Raw genomic sequence first — 21,913 nt, forward strand, 5'->3', positions numbered from 1 at the left:
GCGGACGAGACGAGGGTGAGTTAGAGCAAGGTTTATGTACAGCATAGAAAGAGAGGCATTACGAATTTGGCACTGAGGCCGACAGTTTATAGACTTGAAGAGCCGAGCTCTCCTCTCTGACACATAGGTCTACTGCTGGCGACGCACCACAGGGCTGTTTTTAAAGGGCCACTCACCAGGCCCCATACCAAATTTTAGTTAGAGAGTGGAAGTTGTTGGGTGTCCGATGAGGAATATTTCGCCACAAAAATTTTTTGAATCGGTTCGTTACGAGCGGAGAAAACGGGTTTTTTGAAGCGGCACGAAACGAGGGTGAGAGGACGCGAGCTAGAAACCCTTGCCGCTCCTCACCGCAGTATTCGCAAGCCAAATCTCTTCCCCACCCTCTCCGGCATCCGACCAAGAGGTGACGTACGCATGACGTGCCCGAACAAGCCCAGCCCCCGTGCACGCGAGCGGCGTTGCTTTGTTAACCAGCGTTATTTTGTGGTCTTCTGCCTATTTCTGCGGGAATATTTGAAAACGCTGGCTGAGACGCGGTAGAGTAGATGAGCACCATGAGTGCGCGAACGCGTAGGAGCATTCCACGGCGGTTTTCTGCTCAATGCGCTGACCACGGGGACTCGAACACACACGAAGTGCTCTCACATTAGCGCCGAATCTCGGAGCATTTCAGGGAAAAAAATGTAAGAAAAACGCGCACAATTTTTATTGCGTCTCATTATTTATTTCAATTTTATTCATCTCCTAAAGCAAGCACGTTAAAGAACCCCAGGTGGTCTAAATTTCCGGAGCCCTCCACTACGGCGTCTCTCATAATCATAGAGTGGTTTTGGGACGTAAAACCCCACATATCAATCAATCAATCATCTCCTAAAGCAACAAATTCATAAACTACGCATGTTGTGGTGAATAATTTTTGCTCTGTCACGTGGTATACTGTTGACAACGTCAGAGCAGAGTCGTCTACGTAGAGGACCGTGTACCGTGTCCGTAGGGCCATTCCTACGCCCACGTCATGCCCTCGATTTCTACGCCGGCGCCGGCAGAGGGGAAGGGGAGCAACATTCATCTTGAAATTTGACCCATTTCCGCAGCACATAGCGGTGCAAATTTTGGCAGACGTGATCATGAATGCGTCGTCTACGCATTGCGTTTGTCAGCTCAAAAATTGTGAAACCTGGTGAGTGGCCTTTTAAGACACCGGGTGGATCCTTTGAGTAACCAAATGTCCAACCAGAAGTGCCACTGGCCACGAGGTCAGAATACTCCAATGTGGCTCGGCGCTGGGCCGCGTCAATCTCATCCAATCTGGAGCCGTTGCGCGTGGTTGCAGCCAAGGACGAGTGACGTCGTCACGCATTGCTTAAGACTCGCCAGAGTGGAAGGCGCCGATTGCTTCGACGGGCTCGTGGGCTGAGGGGGCTCGTTATGCATTGCGCGACAGACCAGCGCCGCTGCGTGATGACACCGCTGATTTTGCGTCAGGTAGGCTCACGTGCTGGCCTTGACAAAGATTGCCTTTTAAGAGGCATGGACGTTCGGTGTAGACTCACAGGCGTTACAGCACCCCCGCCGCCAGACAATGTGCTGGAAAGACGAGCTGCTTCCACGTGGCGCGGATGTCAGGCGCGCTCGTTCGCCAGGTCCCTCCAGGTTCGCCTCCAGGGCCATAGGGAGAATGCAGCTCCAGACTCCGTTCCGTGAACACATCCCGCTCTTGAGGATGGATCCCAGCTCCACTGGCTTGTCGCCACAACTTGCCGGCTAGCTGCGCTTGTCTCTTCTGACGATTTTTGGTCTCAGCACCTTCGATGGTTGTACAGCTTGTCAAGAACGGTTCTATAACAGACAACACACGACACAAGCAGGTGCCCTCAGTCACCTGACAGAACACCAGACAATGTATATTACAAACAATACCTAGCTACGTGTCTATCGGAATTTTGTTCCTTCTACATCAAGAGGCACATGTGGTACACAGGACTCTTAAAAAAGATAACTCAAATTTTTACACGTACAACAACGTAATAAAATAGAATGCAACATAATGTTGGTTCCTTGAGATCACTCTGGACGAGGGCGCTCAGCTAAGGCCATGATGAGGACAAAATTTTGCGCTGAATTGCCAGCGAGAGACCGAAAGGGGGAGAAGGTACTAACTAAAATACATGGTTCAATGCGTCTGCGTTGGCGTTTAGCTTTCCTTTTTTGTAGCGAACGTCAAAGTTGTGGTGTTGGAGTACCATGCTCAACTTCAGTAACCACCCACTTTTAAGCGACATGTTATTTAACCAAGTTAGAGGACAGTGCTCTGTTTCGACCCCGAACCTCTAACCGGAGACATAATAGGCTAACTTTTGAACGGCCCACACGAGGCTAGCGCATTCCTTTTCAGAGGTACTGTATGCCTCTTACCTGCCGCTCAGTTTTCGACCTAAATACAAAACTGGCCTTTCGTTACCAGCACTGTCTTCCTGGCACAATATATCTCCCATGCCACGATCACTCGCGTCGCATTGAATCAAAAATCTCGTAGAGAAATCGGGTGCCTAGAGAACAGGCTTTTCGCTTAGGGCCTGTTTCTGCTGGCAAAACGCATTTTCCTTTTCTGAGTCCCATACTGCTTTAACCGGCTCGGAATTTCGAAGTGCGTCAGTTAGAGGGCAGGTAATGCTAGAGTAGTTTTGCACGTGATGCTGATAGTATCAAGCTAAGCCCAAGAATGCCCTTATCTCGAATTTTGTGGTTGGTCATCGATAGTTCACGACGGCGGCTGCATTACTTTCTGAAGGTCTACGTCGGCCTAGCCTCACAACGTGTCCCAGATAAGACACCTCGCCGCAGCCTAAGTGACATTTAGTAGGTTTCACGGTAAGAACAGTTTCTTTCAACCTGTTCAGCACGACGCGTAAATGCTCGACATGTTCTTCCCAGTTGTTTAGAAGAGGGCGACATCGTCAAGATACGGCAGAGCCAACTCAGAGAGGCCTTTAAGAACGCGCTTCATTAAGGCTGAAAAATAAAAGGGCGCATTTTTCAATGCGAAGCTCAGCCTAAGTGGACGATACGTTACGAATGGAGAAACGAATGTGGCATAGCGCCTAGCACGCTCCGTAAGGGAGACATCCCAATACCCTCGCACGAGGTCTAACGTGAAAATATAGCTGGACTGTGACACAGCTTCTAACATCTCCTTTAGGTTTGGTATCGGGTAAGTTTGGTCTCTAGTTATAGAGTTAAGACACCAATACTTGATGCATGGCCTCGGATCTTTTCCCGACACTTGAACCAATATTAGAGGGGATGTATAGTCGCTCTCGCCCGTACTATGACTCCCAACTCCAGCATTTTAGCGATCTCCTCTTTCATGATCTGCTTTTGCACAGGGGAACATCGATACTGCTTGCTACAAATTGGCTCCTCCCAAGCTAGCTCGATATTGTGTTCAGTCACCGTCGTGTTTCCGGGACGGTCCGAAAACGCGTCTTCAAACTCGGAAACAATCCCTCTCAGGTCCTCCTTCTGAACTTCACTTAACCTAGGCTCTAGTTTCAAGTGCTCCAAGATTACCTCCGATCCCTTTACGATTACATCACTAGAACTCTGAATTTCTGCTCCATCTTCCTCTGAAATATTCAACAGCAGATTTACGACCACTTGACGTTGAACGTATGGTTTCAACAAGTTACTGTGGTAAATTTTGTTCAGCCGCCTTTCTAATTTTACTTCATAATTGGTATCAGACAGCTTCAATATTACTTTTGTGGGCCCTTCCCATGAACCTCAAGCTTGTCCTTTTTGGACGGCCGCAGCAGCATTACCTGACTTCCTACTACAAAAGCGCGCTTCTTCGCCGATTCGTCATAGTACTCCTTCGACAACACTTGGGCAGCCTTCATGTGGCTTTCCAGAAGATCTTTAATCGAGAGGTCCTCAAGCTGCTTTTGAATGAGTGTTTGTCGATAAACCCTCGACAGCTCACGCCAACTTTCCGCTACAGGCGAGAGCGTCGCAGCCTTCTCGCTTAGGCTCAATTTTGGCAAAGCTGCGTGAAATTTTGATTCTGTATTAGTGCCAGTGTACTCGGAGTGTTTTGTAGGATGATCAGGTGCAATATAAGTGCATTTATCATTTGTAAGAAAGGCATCGGTGTCCTGCCGATGGTTAAAAGGGAGGCGGTGATTGCTAAGATGCGTCTAGTTTTTAGATTGCGTGGCGTCTAGCGTGTGGCGCAACAGATTCCAAACGTAAATGGTGGAGAGATTTCGGCGGAGATTTTCACTAATCTGCGCCTAGTTAGCTTTGCAAAGGGTTGTGCTGTGCTGTTCTATTTGCGCTTGAAGCTTGGCAAGTTTAATTTTTAGTTTTCGGTTGTGCTTTTGTGTTTTCCATCTTTGCGTAATGTTAATGAGCTTCCGAGAGATGGGCCAGTGCACTGTTCATAACGGGTAGGGATGATTTCTAAATAAGTGCAAAGAAGATAAAAGTGAGCCCTGAAACTATCTCTCAGGGGGAGGACACCTCAACAGTAGCTCAGGAGGGGTGGAGGTAAAGAGGAATAAAAGGAGAGGGAGGATTAAAAAGTATAGATTTTCTGGATGTTATCTATCCTTTGGGTGATCTGGCGAATGTCCTCCTGTAACCCAGGAGTCAAAGTCGAAGGGAATCTGTGTTGGCAGGGATTGCCAGAGTTTGCGGAACTGGTTCCACTTAACTCGCCGAACGGTAAATTTACGCCGAGGTTGTCGATAATTCACTGCAATGCAAATAAGGTAGTGGTCACTACCCGATGTGATTTTCGTTTTTTCGCATTGCAAGTCGGTGATGTTTCTTCTAAGCATGAGGTCTGGACTGGTATCAGCTGTGACACTATTATCAATCCGATTAGGCAGGTTGTAATCAATAAAAGTGGTCAGATGGAGCATCAACGCTTCATTTTATAGGACTGTGACCCTGTGGTTGGTGCACCGATAGCCTCAGTCCACGTGAGCGCAATTAAAGTCACCCAAGATGGAGATTCATTGCTGCCAATTGTGCGGCGGACTTGAGAAGAGGATAAAGTAACTAAATAGACTGTCGTGAAAGATGACAGTTAAGAATAAAAGAGGGAGCGTGCAGGGTTGGGGGGTAAAATTTCAGTGAAGGTGTGAGCGATAGACGAAGTGATATTATGCTGCACGTAAGGTAAGGAGTTACTGACGTATGTTATCACGCGAGGAACATCTGTTGAGACTGATGGAATAACAGCATAGCCTGGAAGTTGCTTGCAAATATTTGTATCTTGAATTGCAATAGTATTTGGTGGAAACAAAGAATTTGTAACGATTTTCTAGAGAGGGTCACGCTTTCGCCGAAAGCCCCTTCAGTTTAATTGGATGATTTGTAACAAAATACGGCCTTTCGGAGGAGAAATGTTGTAATGAGGAAGGCCGAAGTGGTTGTTTTGGAATTGGGGATGAGGGAGGAGAGGCTGCTGAGAGCCCAGATGTAAGATGAGCTAAACGCTCTTCTACTTGGTTCACGATGCTCGAGAGGACAATATTCATTATACGGGTAATAGGCGCTTCTGTCATAAGTTCACTCTGTGCAGTGACTAGAACCGTAATGCGCTCTGTGAACCTGGCTTCCAAGTTTTCTGCAAGATCCTGAAATTTCGCTTCTAAGTCATTGGATTTGGCTGGGCTCTCATCAGGCCTTATTTTTTCTGAGAACGCTAGTGGGATGGGGTGGTTAAAGATTGGAGTGGTGAAACTGGAGGGAGAGTTGGCGGGGAGGTATAGAAGGCTGCCCTGAGCTGCATCACCTCTTCCCGCAGAGCCTGCAGTTTCGTGTCCTGAGAGGTCGTTCCGTCCGCATGGACGTCTCTGGAGGATCACGAAGACGTAGATGGGTGGGTGTTGCCGAGTTGGGGAATGTGCTCTTTGGTAGGAAACGTTGTCTTCTGAGAGAGTGTCGTGGGTTGATTTGTGGCAGGGTTTCTCACCTTACACAATTCAGTGCCTTTGAAGTGCTGGCTCCCACAGAAATTGCCGATTGGGGTACAGGAGGGGCCATCTTGCTGGTCATGCTTGTCTCCAGTTCTTGAGCAGTGGTCACTCTTGGGGTGGGTTCACACGTCGTATCTGTGACCCGGCCGGCGACAGTTTGTGCAAGCTTCCGGGCTTCCCTTGTACTGGGTGCACCTATACACTCCACTCATGTAGCGTATGGTGTGTGGTACTGGTCAGTGCGCAAAGGCGATCAGTAGGGAGAGGGTCCTACCCATTCTGCGGGCAGCGATGATATCAGCGTCTGAGTTACGCGTCTGAAGGGTTTTTACCACATGCTCCGAAGTTTCCTCCCAGTAGGCTCTCTAGATGACGCCGCGCACTGCAGCAGATGACGGTGCTATGTAGGCGGCGACAAGGTAGCTGTTCTTCCGGAGAACCAATTCCTTGAGTTGAGCAGAAGTGTAGGGCGGTGGTCTCATGACAGGTAGCGACCGTGAAGGTGTTATTCGTAGGGGGTATCCGAAGTTGAAGCTCTCCAAGGTCTCCGCCAGCAGCGGTTACCTGCAGATCTTGTGTGACTGGCTGCGCCATGGCCTTGCTCAAGGCGAGTCCTCCTCGTGGCCGGAAATCGACTCTTATGGTGCCGGGAATCTGTTTACGTCGCAGTGCGACCACCTGTGCCACGCGAAGTTTTGTTTGTTGAGCCTAGTAGCTTGGCTTGAAAGACACAAGGGAAGCGTCGGCCGGAGCACCGACAGGAGACGCGCTAGGCTTAGCGGGAAGCGAAAATGAGTGAGAGGGTAGAACTTGCGTTTCTAGGCTTGGCTGTTCGCCCTTCTACGCACGGAATATAAAAGTCCATTTGCCCAGTTCACGCGTTACTGGGTCGCTGTCTCTGCCTTCCGTTTGCACATCCATTGTGGTCGCGTCTGAATGCTGCTGGTAAGAGGGCCGCCTCTGGCGAGGCGGAACACGGCGCGGCAGTTTCGTTGCCGACAAGCAGATTTTCTAACGTCGCTGCAATTCAGAAGATGTTTGTACTGAAGATTGTCCATAATGGTGGCGAAACGCTCACATTTATAAGCGCTTAACTTATCAGGTGAGGGACTTGAGCGCTGTAGTCACACGAAAATAGGGCTCTGGCTGGAGCAGATGTAAGGCACGTCTTGCTTCTCAAACGCATCGCGCGTCCTCCTTGAGGTCGTTGGACCCTACTATAGAAGAAACTAAGAATAGAAACAACTGTTTGGCGCGTAGCGCAAATGTTCGCTCGAGTGGGAGATATTTTTTGCTCGCAAAATCGCTCTTGAGCATGGAAGCGCACAACGAAGTGGGGAGCACAGTTGCCAGGGTGCTATGTACGCGGAAGTATGTTTAGCGGTCGGTAAAGCTTTGATGAAGTCATACAATATTCCTACCAACCATGAAGTGAACGAAAACGAAGAACCAGAGTAGCTGACGGGTGCACGAGTGTGCTGGTCAACCACTTTCCAGTGTCGTTTCCTGTAAAACACCTCTGACAACCCGGCAACGCATGTGTGGAGGTGCTGGGTACCTTCTCCATCTACCGCTTGATCGCCACCATCCATTTTTGTACCGTCTGAGGATGCTGGTATACATCGTGCCGCACCCATGGCACCGACATTGAAAGTTGGTTGGCCGTGTTAGAAAGCATCAGTGTACTTAACAAATGGGGTCCCATGTGCCCGCTTCAGCTAGTCAATCTGTTGCTCTACTTGAAAATTATAGTAAAGGTGTGCGATGAGAACAACCAAGAACCACTCAACAGCTGGAAAGCATGGAAAAAAGGTTAGAAGACGTGTTTGGTAAACTTGCCAGCTGTTAGATTGGCGCAAAAAAGTGGCCTTTCGTGCCCAATATTCCGCAGAGTCATATACTCTCCTACATTAAGGACGTGCTGGCTCTCTGCTGCCTGGCCAACTGCGACATGATAGAAGGTGAGAAGGTCGTGCAGGTGCTGAAGAAGATTCAGATGACGCATCAGCTCATGTGTGAGGGCTCTTCTACAGTAGACGTGATCATAGAGGAGTGTCGTCAGTCAGATTTGGCAAACATCAACCGCATCCTCTAGTTCTTTGCTAAATTCCGGACACTGCTACAACGTGGACGTTTGATGACCAGTCATCGCCCACAGCTTCCCTGGCTCTTGGTCTTTCTTTGCTTCGTCCCTCCATACAATTATTAACAAAATTTCTTGTTTTATCCACCAAAGCCAATCTACAAATGAGGCAGGGTGTAGTGCAGGGCACCGGATGCTTCAATTATCTGATGTCAAAACCGCACTGACATCGAACAGACCCCGCGCGTCATTTTCATTGTGGAAATACAACCACTGTAGCCGGAACTGAACCAGTGGCTTGTGAATCGTAGCCGATAATTGTATATATCGCTTGTACCACCACGGCGAAGAATGAGTTTTGTTTGAATGAAAGTATGCATTAAATTGCGTGCCCCACTTTGGTGGTAAAAATGGCCGGCCAACGCTCTTCACGCGCCCTTTGTCACTTTGCGCAACTTCTCAGATTACGGTCACCACGCCCCTTCAACGTCGAAGGGCTTCACAGGCATGCATAATCCCAAGGGCGAATGATTCAGACCTCACCATTTTGTGTTCTTTACGGCCTAGTGGTTATCGACGCCGTGAAGAAACGGGTTGCCGGTTCCATAGACGTGTCATGAATGAGCTTCCAAGAACTTTTCTACATGAAATATTTTATGCCGGGGGTTTCCCCACAGCTTTAATTAAAATTTCATTGATGAACACAATATATATATATATATATATATATATATATATATATATATATATATATATATATATATATACATATATATATATATATATATATATATACATATATATATATATATATATATATATATATATATATATATATTGAGCACTAACAGACAATAATGCGAAGGAATGTATAGGGGAAGTTATTAGAACAAATACAATGTGCACAAGAACAAAGAAAAGTGAGTAAAAAACTAATGAGCCATGAGCTGGTTATTTTTTCACCCTCTTTTCTTTCTTCTTATGCACACTACATTTGTTCTAATAACTTCCCCTATACATTCCTTGGCATTATTGTCTGTTAGATATCATTATAATTGCGTCAAAATACAGAAAAACGATCCCTTATGTATACACTTCTTTCCCGTATATGTATATATATATATATATATATATATATATAGATATATATGAGATATACAGACAATATTACTAAGGGAAGTATAGGGGAAGTTTCTAAATCGAACTGTATTGTAAATGTGAAGAAAATAAAGTGGCTGTAAAGATGAAAAAATAACTTGCCGTGGGCAGAAACTGAACCTGCGACCTAAAAAAACGCGTTCAATGCTCCACCACTGATCTACCACCGTGGCTATCCCCCAGCCACTTTTATTGTTATATATGTGCGTTTAAACGTGGGAGTGTCAGTCAGGGCAACCACTAGCCATGTCGGCGAGTGTGCCGCCCTCTTTATGAGCCTGGGTGGCGTCACGTAGCACATGAACCTATTACGAGCAGGCATCTGACTATTAGTCACTCGTATATCCATACACAAGGCACTATTGGTAACATAGTCCCGCGTTGGGAGTACCAGCATAATTTTTTACGAATACAATTGCGATGGTCACCAGAATGACCGGGACGTTTGGGGGCGAATAACACATTAACAAATGCTATGTTCATTGACTGACGCATCGCATCGAATCCCACGCTTCGTCGTAAAAGAAATGAATTCAAAAAAGGTCATAAACAGCAAGTTTCCTGACCTTCTTTATTGAAGGGCAAGATAAAAAGGCTCTCACCTTCATGCCTGCTAGAAAGCTCCGGTTAATCCAGAGAAAATTTAGGTAGTTGCTTTGCTTTGACATTTTGGTGTTGAACTGTTACGAAAATTCTACATACGGACATGTACTCTTATCTGATTGATGACACCTAATCAAATTAATATAGTTGTCACTGTAAAAGTGAAATCTGAAATAGCCATATTTTAAAGTCGCCACTTGTCGGTTAGCTTTCACGTGTGTTAGGTGTGAGGCAATTTTGATTATTGGTAACTGTTATTAAACGCAAAAGTACGGAGTGAACGATAATTTTGTATAGCACTGGCTATTGACATCTTCGCGACACTAACCTTTAGGCCTCGCGCACAATTGGTTGTGGGAGTTTGCAGGTCTATCTGATGGTCAGTAGGGTTTACTTGGCCGTAGTGGTACACCCGCTTGCTCCATAAGAGGTCCATTGCTGTCTTAGTTCTTGGATCTATCACGAGTGTTTCCATGTTGGCGAGGTTGCGACAAAAGCTAAGCACGAGAGAGACAGAAATAATGTATTATTACGATCCGTTTGAAATGCAAAGCCTTTGCGCCACAAGTTAAGTCACAAGAAGAGATTTAGAGAGCTAATCAGGTTCTGTTAACTTAGTAGTGTTAGATACTGCGGAAATTACTTCAGGCCTAACTACAAAGGCAGTGGGGCATGTGATATTTTCCTTTGTAGGGAGCAGCCATAAGGTGCGCCAAACCAACGCACCCATCATTCTAAAAGTTTACCACTGTTGTCAGATTGCAAACAACGTTCCTTTTGTCGGAACATCTTTCACCATTCCCGAGTGGATATCAAGGTTATTGCGCCAAAACTTATGCCTAATCTGAGGGTGGTTTTCAATCAAAAGTGAAATTCATTTTCGTGAACTAATGTTAAAGGTGGATCGTTTTTATCCAAGCCTGCGACGTCGCTTGTGTAAGATTTCTTGCAGGAGCAGCCTAATCTCTTGATACCTTCTGATCTCACAAAAACAAGAAGTACTGTTTTTATCTTTAAGTGGCACAATTTTCCGTCTGTGTTCCTAATGCGTCCAGCAAACATGCGTAGTGGAAAAGATGACGCCTGGTCGAATTCGTGAATTTCTTTAAGCAGCTGCTTCAGCGAACAGCCTTGACTCTAGTCAATTCAGTGTGCTGTAAAATTATTCGTCGCTTAGTTATTCAGCAACTCTATTATTCGGTCTACGACTCACAAAACATATTGATCTCCTGGCACGGTAGGCATATTAGCGACAAAAATTCAGTGCGACTTTGCTGAATAACTGTGGTTCCTAGCGAGAGCCATTCGCAACTCTGCTTGCCAAAGGTACCTTACGGAGTAACTCTCCTGCCCGCTGTAGCAATAGCAGGTGTTTTTTCGACACACGTCTTTTCACTCTATCGGCTCCGCTTTGCGATATCACCCGCGAGCGGCGCAGCACCAACGACGCATCACTTCTACGTTTGCAGGTGGTGCAAGGTATTGCACCTGGCAGCGCCAGCAAACGTAATGCAAACAGTGCTTTGTGACAACATAAATACTTTCACTAAAAGCTGAACAAGCTCCTATCTCATAATGTTCTACGGCTACCACTACAAATGAAGCAAGGTGCATTATATTTTACCTTAGTATGGTAGGGGCCTCCCGTAAGTATACTTAGAGGCGAAATAAATAAAACGTAGTATTTCTAAGTGTTCGAAAGGAAAACATTGTTGCTTATAGTAAGACTTGCTTTTTTGTAATAGAGTGCTAATGCAACTTGACACCGGGTAATCGCTAGAACAACATGGAACCTGATTGGTTATGTACCGCACATAGTACACCATGTAGTGCGTCTATTTGTTGTTGTCATTCCGCTCAACAGACCTTCAAAAGAATGGCTGCGTCGTAATATCACTGATGCATAGATTTTATAGTTCGCCCCACATTGGTGGTCTTGAAGGCTAAAGTACTCGGCTGCTGATTCGCAGGTCGCGGGATCAAATCGCAGCTGCGGCGGCTGCATTTCCGATGGAGGCGGAAAGGCTGTAGGCTCGTGTACTCTAATTTGGCCACGCGTCAAAGAACTGCAGGGGGTGAAAATTTCCGGAGCCCTCCACTACGACGTTTCTCAAAATCATATGGTACTTTTGGGACGCTAAACCCCACATATCAATCAATCAAATTTTACAATTCCCCTCCCCCCCCCCAAGTATGTGCTGGAAAAAATGTCACAGGTTTGCCGCAAAGGCGAAGCAATGAACGTGACAGCAACAAATGGGAAGATCATACCCAGAGTGGCACGCAGATTGAAGCGTGCCCCACGTTTAGTTCGCACAAATGATGCACGAAACGTACTCACAGGTACAGACAAACGCGAATAAGCGTCTCAGTTGTTAATCCCTGTGTCTGAGAAGTACGCCTTTTTCGCAAACTGAGGCTTTGCAACGATTGCAGTGACCTTTGTGTGACCCGTAAGCACAACAGAATCGTTCCATTTCAAGCCCAACGCCAGAAGAAACGTATGATTCTCCCCTTTGGGAAATAACGGCGCGCGTGAGATCGTCCGCTTCTCTCATCTCCGCGGGCCGAAGTACGCGTGAAAGATGATAGCTGCTCCATTCTCATTGCGCCATATCGCTGATAATGCTGAAAACACGATAGTTCCCCCACTCCTAAATTTTCGCTAACAGCAATAAGTGGTCGACATAAATAGCTTGCCGTTTGAACGTTGAAAAAGGCACCCCTTGGTGGCTCAGTGTTTCACGCCTCGCAATCACGACGTGGAAGTTCCACGTTCGATTCCACGCGCCAGAGTCTATTTCCGGATTTTTTTTCTTTCTTGCGTTTTCACTTATACAGATATTTATATATATATAGGGTGCATGACATCGACGCCCACGCCGATGCCCACGCCGGTGACGAAATTCAGGGAGAGTGTCCATATAATTACTACTGCAATAAAATAAGTGCTGTGCAGCAAGCAGCGTGCTGGAAAGCCTATCTCCTACGCAGCGAAAATAATTATTATAGCGCCGGTTAATGTTGACAGTTTTCATATTTTCAAGCAGGGAGTGATAAGCTGGATGGGTGTTCATGTGATAATTTACGTATTTAGTCACGCAAAGCATTAACGTGCGGGCGTGCCATTGCCTTAACAAGAGGTTGTACCAAGAGTCCTGATCGCCTCTGATTTGCTTAGTTGTGTGCGACGACGTCAGGTACGACGAAACAATTGTTGAATTTACAACACAGGCGCGCAAGCCAAAAAACCGGACAGCAGCGCCAAATAACAATGGTGATCATTACGAATACTTTTGTGCACAGGTGAAGATTACGAGCTACACAGTCAGTACTCACACTACTTTTCCTCGTTACGAAAGCACATAGCTAGCTGTACCTTAAGTAAAGGTATAAGCGCCGGATATAGGACTTCATGCAAGACATGGGCGATCTCAGCACCGCGCCGGTAGCGGTCAGAGTGAAACTTACACGAGCGATGCGATAAAGCACAGCCGATATTTGTTCAAGCATGGTGTAAGGACCTAGGCAACAGTGAACAAATTTTTCACAGAGCCTCAGTGTGCTAAGAAGCGTCCAAAAGAGTACGTCGTAGGCTGGGTGAAATGACACAACTCATCGCATCGCAAATAACTTTCCTTTCGGCCTGAATGGTAGATGTGTTGGCGTAGGCGATTGTACGACAGCAGGTGACGCGGGTTGCGAACTCTCCAGGAAGGGCCGAAGATAAGAAGCTGGTTTCCAGAACAAAAAAGGTGCAATGCCATACACGAGCAAAAACAGGCTGTAATTTGTCGTGCATGCAATGACAGTATTGCAGGCAAATATGTCAAAAGGTAGTAATATGTCCTTGTACTTGCGATTGGGCTGAACATACACACAGATCACGTCTGACCCGCCATGGTGGTCTAGTGGCTATGGCACTAGGCTGTCAACCGCAGGTGGTGGGATCGCATCCCGCCTTCGGTGGCCAAATTTTCGATGGAGGCGAAAATGCGGCCGCCACAAAAAGAGCACCAACTCACGCGGGAGTTACTCAAAGCCTTTCACATAAGAAAGGTGAATCGTGTGCTTAGATGTAGGCGCAATTTGAAAAAAAAAAACAGGTGGTCAAAATTTGCAGAGCTCTCCACTATGGCATCTCTCATAAATATATGGTGGCTTTTCGCCTTCAATCCTAACGATCAGAAATCGTGTCTGACGGAGTTAGATGAAAACGCTAGGTGGGACCATTTCGTTGCGGATTATGCGCCGAGTTGGCCTTATCAATCGTGTCACAGGCTTGTAGTACTTAAGCGAGGACATGAATAGGCGATGTTTAGCCATGGTCACGAAAGAGAACACGCGAGTTTCTATGCCACAAGATAATGACACGCAGGACAAAGCCAGCGACTTCTAAACCACCACCAAAAAGAAGAGCTGCTGTATCAGCGTAGCGAGTAAGATGGTCCACTGCAGTAACAATCCTGCGGGGACCAGCGGGTACAAGCGAAAGGGGTCCGTATAAATCTATGCACACGAACTCGGAGAAAGTGGATGGGCACGTGAGACATTGTAAAAGACCAGCGGCAAGAGATGTCGAACGTTTTTCTTGCTGCATGATCGACAGGAGTTGACGTACATGGAAGCCTCAGTCGAGAGGCCAGGCCACAAGCAGTGAATTTTGACGAGACCGTAGGGTTTGTAAAAACATAAGTGGCCTGTCGTCGGGGTCGTCATAAAATTCCTCCGATATTGAAGTCATGGTGAGCAAGGTACTAGCGGGCTGTTGAGAGGATAGTTTTGCAAAAGTGACGGAAAAATAGAGTATTTTTGCGATATAGAATGGCAGGTAATGAACACATTGAAAGTTAGCATCTCATTTCTCCTCGCGCCAAACTATAATCTCGCCATTCATGCAACTTCAGTAAAACACCGTTAGTATGCATTTGATGGCACTGAAGGAAACAACGTGATAGCCTGAAAAAGAAAGATCGGTGAAACAGGAAAAACGATAAGATGTTTAGGCTATTTGAAATTTTCGGACAATAATTACTTTAAAAAACGCATAGCACCGTTTTGTATGTTTACTCGCACCCGAACAGCACCACAAATATTTCAAGCACTTGGTGAGTCAAATCCTGTTCATAAATGTGTCCACTGCGCGGCAGTAGCCCGACTATGTACGATATCTTGGGGGGCGGGGTGTGTGATCCTAGACCTTGTGGTTTAGAAAACTCTCTCTGGAAACATTTACCACGTAGTCTGGATCTGTGAGAGGTAAAATTCACAAGCTCGAACCAAGGAGTGCAGCTCGCGCTCCTGGATCAAGTTGAAATATGTGGCACAAGTTAGATTGCCAATAAGAACGAGAAGAGACAGAAAGAGCGCCAACTCACAACTAAGTTTATTTGCATGAAGCATTCACAATATATAGGCCCTTGGAGGACATGCGCAGCACATTTCGTTCCCCGCACGTGTAGGCATGAATATTTTGATGATGTAATAAACATTTATTGCAATCATTATATCTGGGAAATAGCAACAAACAGAAATGCCTGATGTAAGGATGTCAAAAAAAAACCCAAACACAACCAAGCCTGCGCGAAAAATGCGAGGAACAAAAACAGCAAAAAAGGACTGACAGACAATTCGAAGCAATCATCTAAAGTACATCTAGATCCAACAGTTGGAATTCACTATTATGCAGCCAAACTAAAGGCGCGCTGACTCACGAGTCACCACTCTTCCTAATGTGAAAGGCTTCGAGTAACTCCCACGTGAGTTGGCACTCTTTCTGTCTCTTCTCGTTCTTCTCATTGGCAAACTTGCGCCACGTATTCCAACTTAATATTTACAAACTAGCTCATCATAACGTACTGTTAAGCTCCTGAATCAAGTCCGGCCGGCGGCTAAAGCCAGTTGAGTCCTGGACGTTGAGACTAATTCTTATATAGAAGCTCCAATATTATCAGTTCTTTTTTCTAACAAATAATGTGTAACAGAAATCTAGTGCAACCCGGACTAACACCTGGTGAGCGATCGCATTTGGCTATACTTGCGCAAGAAGACACGGATATCAAAATTATTTTTCTTACACCGTGCGAGATGGCCACTGCATGGGTCCGAATGTTTGAGTCATAACGTATCATTGTCGACATAGTGTCGGACCGAAATTGCTTGTAGCGGATAGTCGAACCCCTTGCGAGAGCAAAAGTACTCCCGAAAGCCATCGTCGAAGAAAACTAATCTGCTTCACTGACTCCCAGGCTTCGTCACTGGTGCAGGACTAGGCGCACAAAGTCTCAACAAAGCCGACGGATAGAATGGCGCAGCCGGAACGGCATCAGCCACGCAAATGAGGTTAATGCATGTGGTTTTTTGATGCCAACAGTGGGCGGAAAAGAACAAAGTACACGCAAAACAACCAGTGCGAAGAACCCGACACACAACTACGCAAACTCCTTGAACAAACAACGATAATCATAATGCTGAATCCGTGCCAGTGCGATGGCGGAAAAGCGCAAATATCGAAGACTAGTTTCGCGAGAGCTGAAAGCAAGTATATAACCGTATATAATAAGAATCTCGAAGGCAATTCTTTAGATCGCGGAAACTGAAACTACGTTTTGCAAGTCGCTGACGCCACTTATGCGGCCGATTCGATTTTGACAATGTACTGTGGCCGCCACTGATACGGCCACAGTACATTGTCAAAATCGAATATTGAAGTATCACGCAGTAAAGAGCTTTCGATTTGCAATTGAAATGACCCCATAAAGTTTTCTCAAACTTGCAGCTATTTCACCTGTGCTATCTCAATCCCATTGTGTTTTTATATGTGAGGCCGCTCATAGCGTTAGCACTTAGTTAATTATGGAAATTTCGTGCCAATTCCATCCCTTCATGCGGTTATGCTGGGTGTACGGTCGAGTCGACCGGCTATGTGTTGCTTTGCATACACCAAATCTTTTCTCGTGTTATTTAACGCTACATTCGGTGGTATACCTTCATGTATGTCTATTACTAATACCTCTAAAATAAACAGAGTTCACAATCGTCCTGCACCATATCGCTTTAGACTTTGAACAGTACTCATGTAGTATGCTTTATAGCAATTATAGAGGTATGAATTGTGGCTTCCCAGGCAGTGCTGCTTTCAAAGAGGTGTTCGGGCAGCGTGATCCACGCTATTTCCAAAAATACTGGTTTTCAAGAGAAAGTGCATTGGGAATGGAAAAGAGCAATTGAAAAATTAATGTTGGTGGTTCCGCTTTCCTCACTCGGACAACCTCCTTTGGCGTCTTCCCTTCTGCTCTCTGTCGCCTAGGGCAGAATTCGTCGTGAGAAAGGTCAGGCCTTCGAAGTGTACGTAGTAGACTCAAGCAAAACTAGTCCGCTGGCGCATACCCACACAGTTTTTCACGTGACAAGGTGGACATACATGCATTTCTTGAAGTTATTATCACTAAGTTTTAGGATGGTCACGTGTCGCTTTCCCATAGTAGTTCTGCTTCCTTTATGAAGAAGGACAGTCCCCACCTCTTAGCAATGAAGGATATTTTGACAACCACGCAGCGGTTTTACACTACGCTCGCGCAATCGTCAACCCAAGATGAGAGTAACATGATTGTTATTATACAATGATAGTCGCCACGCGGCAACCATTCATTGGCAGAGAAAAATAAAGGTAGATAAAGACTTGCTTCGAGACAAAGCCCAATGCACGAAAAGTATTTTGTCAAAACGTTCGTTAGATGTGTGCGTAGCATCACGTGTGCCATCGTCACCACCTGTGCCTCAGCGAACAATATGCGACATTACAGTGCGTTTTAATTTTGTAACAGTAGCACCACTTACTCAAAGTCAATGCCGATGCCATATTCTGTGTGCTTCTGCTGCGCTGCGACGTCCAAAATATTCTGGACACCATCATGCTCGTAGTATTCTGGGTCTAGGGTCACTCCGAGATAGGTATAAAACGGGTAGGCCAGAATTATCGAACACATACCGTCAGGTGGGACGTGGCGGAAAGTGACAGCAAATGGGGTTTGTACGGTGCAGATAAGGGAGCCCAAAGGTAGTGGTCGCTCTGCAGCAGAAAAGGAAAGAGCGGTACTCGGGAACATGTAAGAAATAAGCACCGTACACAAAAAAGTATACGACCTGATTTGCATGCCAAGTTCTGACGTGTAACTACGCCGAAGTTTATTTTTGGAACTCGCTGGAAACACAATCGTCAATGTGTTAAGGGACAATTTTTCGTCGCACCCAGAATGGCCACGAACCATTCAATAGGCAAATTTTGATTAGTCCCGTAAAAAGAAATACGACATGGGGTAAGCCAGGCTAAAAAATAAAAATCCTCGGAATTGAGATAGATTATGCTACAGAACGATGAACTCATTTGATGTTTTCTCATATCAATGCAAAAACCCACCAGAATTGAAAGCGATATAAGACACATTAGTGAAATTGCGCAAACCAGATTCTCATGAAATATATTATTTACGCTAATACATGCCAAAGTTTCACACTGATGAAAATAAAACGCGGCCTGTATTTCTTTAATTATAGACAAAGTTCCATACGAAAAACACAGCGCCCTGTTCATGTCAGCTCGATAGGCTTCACAAGCACAATAGGAAATAAATCTATATTGAACGTAGGAGAATGTGGCGAATGTGCCAGCCTCTTAACAGACGTCTCTTTTGGCAACGTATAGAACAAGGAGCAAGTAACAACTAACTTATTATATTGCTTATGCGTCAATAAATGGCATTCATATAACTGGTCTTGTTGAGCGTAGAGCTTATTGTTCTGGAACGTAAGCGTGTTGCTAACAATTTTACGTACTGTTGGCGCTATTAGATTCCTGTTAGTGTTCTTAAGTCTATGCAGCTCAACACCTCAAGGCTAATACCGTAGGTATAGCACAGTCACACGTTACAATTGCAACGGAAGTGCATATTGTGCAAATTGTCTGTGCATAATGCTGCAGCCCTTCCAGAGAGTGTGAGTGTGTTGAAGTGCAGAGCACGTAACGTCAGTAATACTTCCTGTTTGCGTAACACCTGATTTTGGAGCCGGGATTTATGGAATTAAGTCAAGTGGGCGTGCGCAATCCCTCTATCCACAAACACCACGATTTTCCTAATGATGCAGCTTCTGCACAAAACCACAGTTTGATTGCTGTTGTTACAAAGAAGGATAGTATTATAATTCACCGATCATCCCGAGTTCATTGCGATGGAATTTGTTGGTACCGTGTGATAGTAACTTTTCGCAAACCTGCAGAGAGTGAGAGTTCAGGTTGCATTTTCTCTCTGACAAATACTTCCTTTAGCACTATTTAACTTTGCTTAGAGTAGCATGTGTTTGTATATACCATGGCTGCTTTCCCCAACATAGATCTCGCTCTTGCATGGTGTGACGGTTGTACCAAAAGTAAGGTTCCCAATGACCTACAGCATCGAGAGAAGGTGCAAGGCTAAATCAGCGAATACTGCCATGAACAGTGGCTCCCCTTCTCAAGCCTACTCTCGCGCGATTTGCTGTGCCGGACAGTCTTCACTTGGCAGCCGTCAGAGATAGAAATGTTGATCAGCACTCCCACCAATTGCGAAGTTCGAGCCCTAATTCATTTTCTCCATGGACGGAAGTAATTGCCCGTCAAGATATTGGGCAAATGACGGAGTTTAAGGAGAAGGGTTAATGCTCCTTCAGCTAGTCCACAAATGGTGCAGGGAAGCAAGTTCTTTTTGTGGCAGAGAAGCAACATCATCTTCTTGCAGGAGGCAACAAAGATAAATTGTTCAACTCTATTGCCACTGGAGATAGAAAGTGTGTGTTTCATTACACCCCGAAACAAAACAATAACGTCGTCAGTGGCGTCTTCTTGGATCACCGCCACTGCCCTTCAAGAGCAACAGTCAAATACTAGCAGAGCTAACGCAAACATCAACAGGTTTGCGGGAGACGTCTTCGAATTAAAAATACAAAAGCTGGAACACCGTCTTCTAAAGTGCGTTGAAAAAATCGAAACTATGCTGAAAAGTAGGCAACAATGTAAGGTATTCAACGATGTGTCACTTTGTTACAATGAAGAATGTTTTATATTTGTACAAAAATATGGGAACCTTACTTTTGGAACAATCTCGTATCTAACGCCACCGGTTCTGTTTGGTAACGTTAGCAAGATTCAGATGCATTAGCAAACTAACCCGCCTACGTTCTTCTATTATTTAAGTGGGTGCATATCTCAAGCTGAAATAAGTATTATAATAACGATTCCTGTGATGTTGCGTACCAAGACGACAAGATAAGTAGGAATAACATTGGAGTGGAAGGCTCGGGAAATGATGGTCACTATTCAAGGTGCAAATAAATAAATGGTAACCTTGCACCAAAATGCGACCACCACATCCTGGTTCGCAACTACGTCCCTCGCGTAAGTAGTCGTGAGCCGTAAGAACTGCACCTCTGCAATGGCACTGAGCGCATTAAAGCTTGATTATTTTTATAAGCATGCTGATAATTCTTCGGCAGCATTGCCAAGCACTCTTGGAACCAGTTGGAGCTGAGCTTTCGAAAAATTCTGCAGCCAATTCAAGTGAGTTCGAATATCTTTAAGTGCAGTGCACGTAACTTTAGTGATACCGCCTGTTTGTTTAATATTCACAGTTTGAAATGCTTAAAATACATGTATACTGCAAGTACACGTGCGAAGTGTCCACTGGAGCACAATATATTATGTCGGAAATAAATGAACTACTCGCGGCATTTAGAAATACTGCTCTTTCAGCTCTCACTGTGACTGTGCTGCGCTTTCCGCACAGGCCTGGCATTTTCTATGCTGTTGCTGGTAATTATGATTATTTATGCAATAGGTGGGCTTTTAGGCGACAACCTCGTTTAGCGTATTACGGGTTGTCACGCCAGGTACCATTGTGCTTCTGTGACATATTTCACCTGTTAAAAAAACTACTCGCACCACACAACACCTGCATAGGGTTGTTTTTTGACGCAGTTTTCATGGACTACCAGGGATAAAAAACATCTTTTTACTACGCAGAAGACCAGTGATCGAATATACGACGAGCCGAGCAACTTAATGTCTTGTTTATTTGCCCCATGTATACTTTTAGCTTGTAAGCGATGCCTAGCAATGCCTCACGAGCTCACAAGAATATGTCTTGCTCACAACCAACGCAGTCGATGCCAACGCCGACAGCATGATTTGTGTGCCAGTAGCTCTTTAACTATGCCGTGTTAAATTGAAGGCTCTAAAGACACTTTCAGTGAGTTAAACAAGGCAAAGGAATAACGTTTGTATTAGTCGGCATTTTCGTGTAGCAGACACACGCTGAGCAACTTGTTGCAGTCACCATAAGCCAAGCATCACGCAGTACAGACTCTAGATAACCACATAAAATCAATGGTTACCTCAAAATAATTGAGCTGGTGGTGCTGGTATAGTAAATTGCAATAACAGCATTAGCTCTGTGCCTAAAGGAATGCAATAAACGTTCCATGTGTAGTGCGTCGAGTAGGCACTCGCTTGTCTAGTCTTGTTCATGTGCACGAAAATAGGCCTACGAAAGCTGCTTGCACGTGATTTCGACTAACCTCATGTCCACACTAAAACGTGAGCGCATTCGCTACGTCCGTCAAAGACCTACCCTTATTACTCCAGTTTCTGGTAACGCCACAATATGCCCAGGGCTACTAAAAATACACAAAGACATCCATAGTACTTGGCTCTAAGCCAGGAAACTACTCGCCTAGTGTTTCCCACAAACTCGATTCCCACAATACATATGATATGACGGAATCAAGAGCTTTGGTATGTGTTACAAAAACCAGAAGAGAATAAGCAGTGATTCTACCACCTGGCACAGCGCTTCATTCACACTGTAATACAACATAACAAAAGCATACGCGCAACTCAAGTAGCGTTGATCGTAGAGCGACACGACGCGGCTGCCACCGCGCATCCCCGAGGTCATAAAAACCCTGCGGGGCAGCATTCCAAGCAACGTGCTGACGTGCTGCTCTGCTTTCTGTTTCTCCTTCGTCTCTTTCACTCTCGCCACTTCCG

The 21,913-nt window shown here is 45.5% G+C and overlaps 1 protein-coding gene across 1 annotated transcript in view; it reads right to left on the reverse strand.

Moving 5' to 3' along the window:
• The window catches only part of LOC142789991 (uncharacterized), an 84,797-nt gene that overhangs the window by 62,491 nt on the left and 393 nt on the right, over window positions 1-21,913 (reverse strand). The window contains exons 2-3 of the mRNA XM_075885021.1: window positions 17,674-17,905; window positions 10,163-10,331 (exon numbers count right to left, since the gene is read on the reverse strand). Of these exons, the coding sequence (XP_075741136.1) occupies window positions 10,163-10,331; window positions 17,674-17,905 (401 nt within the window). The remainder of the gene's footprint in view (window positions 1-10,162; window positions 10,332-17,673; window positions 17,906-21,913) is intronic.

This window comes from Rhipicephalus microplus, chromosome 2 (genome assembly GCF_043290135.1).
Source record: "Rhipicephalus microplus isolate Deutch F79 chromosome 2, USDA_Rmic, whole genome shotgun sequence".
Lineage (NCBI taxonomy): Eukaryota > Metazoa > Arthropoda > Arachnida > Ixodida > Ixodidae > Rhipicephalus > Rhipicephalus microplus.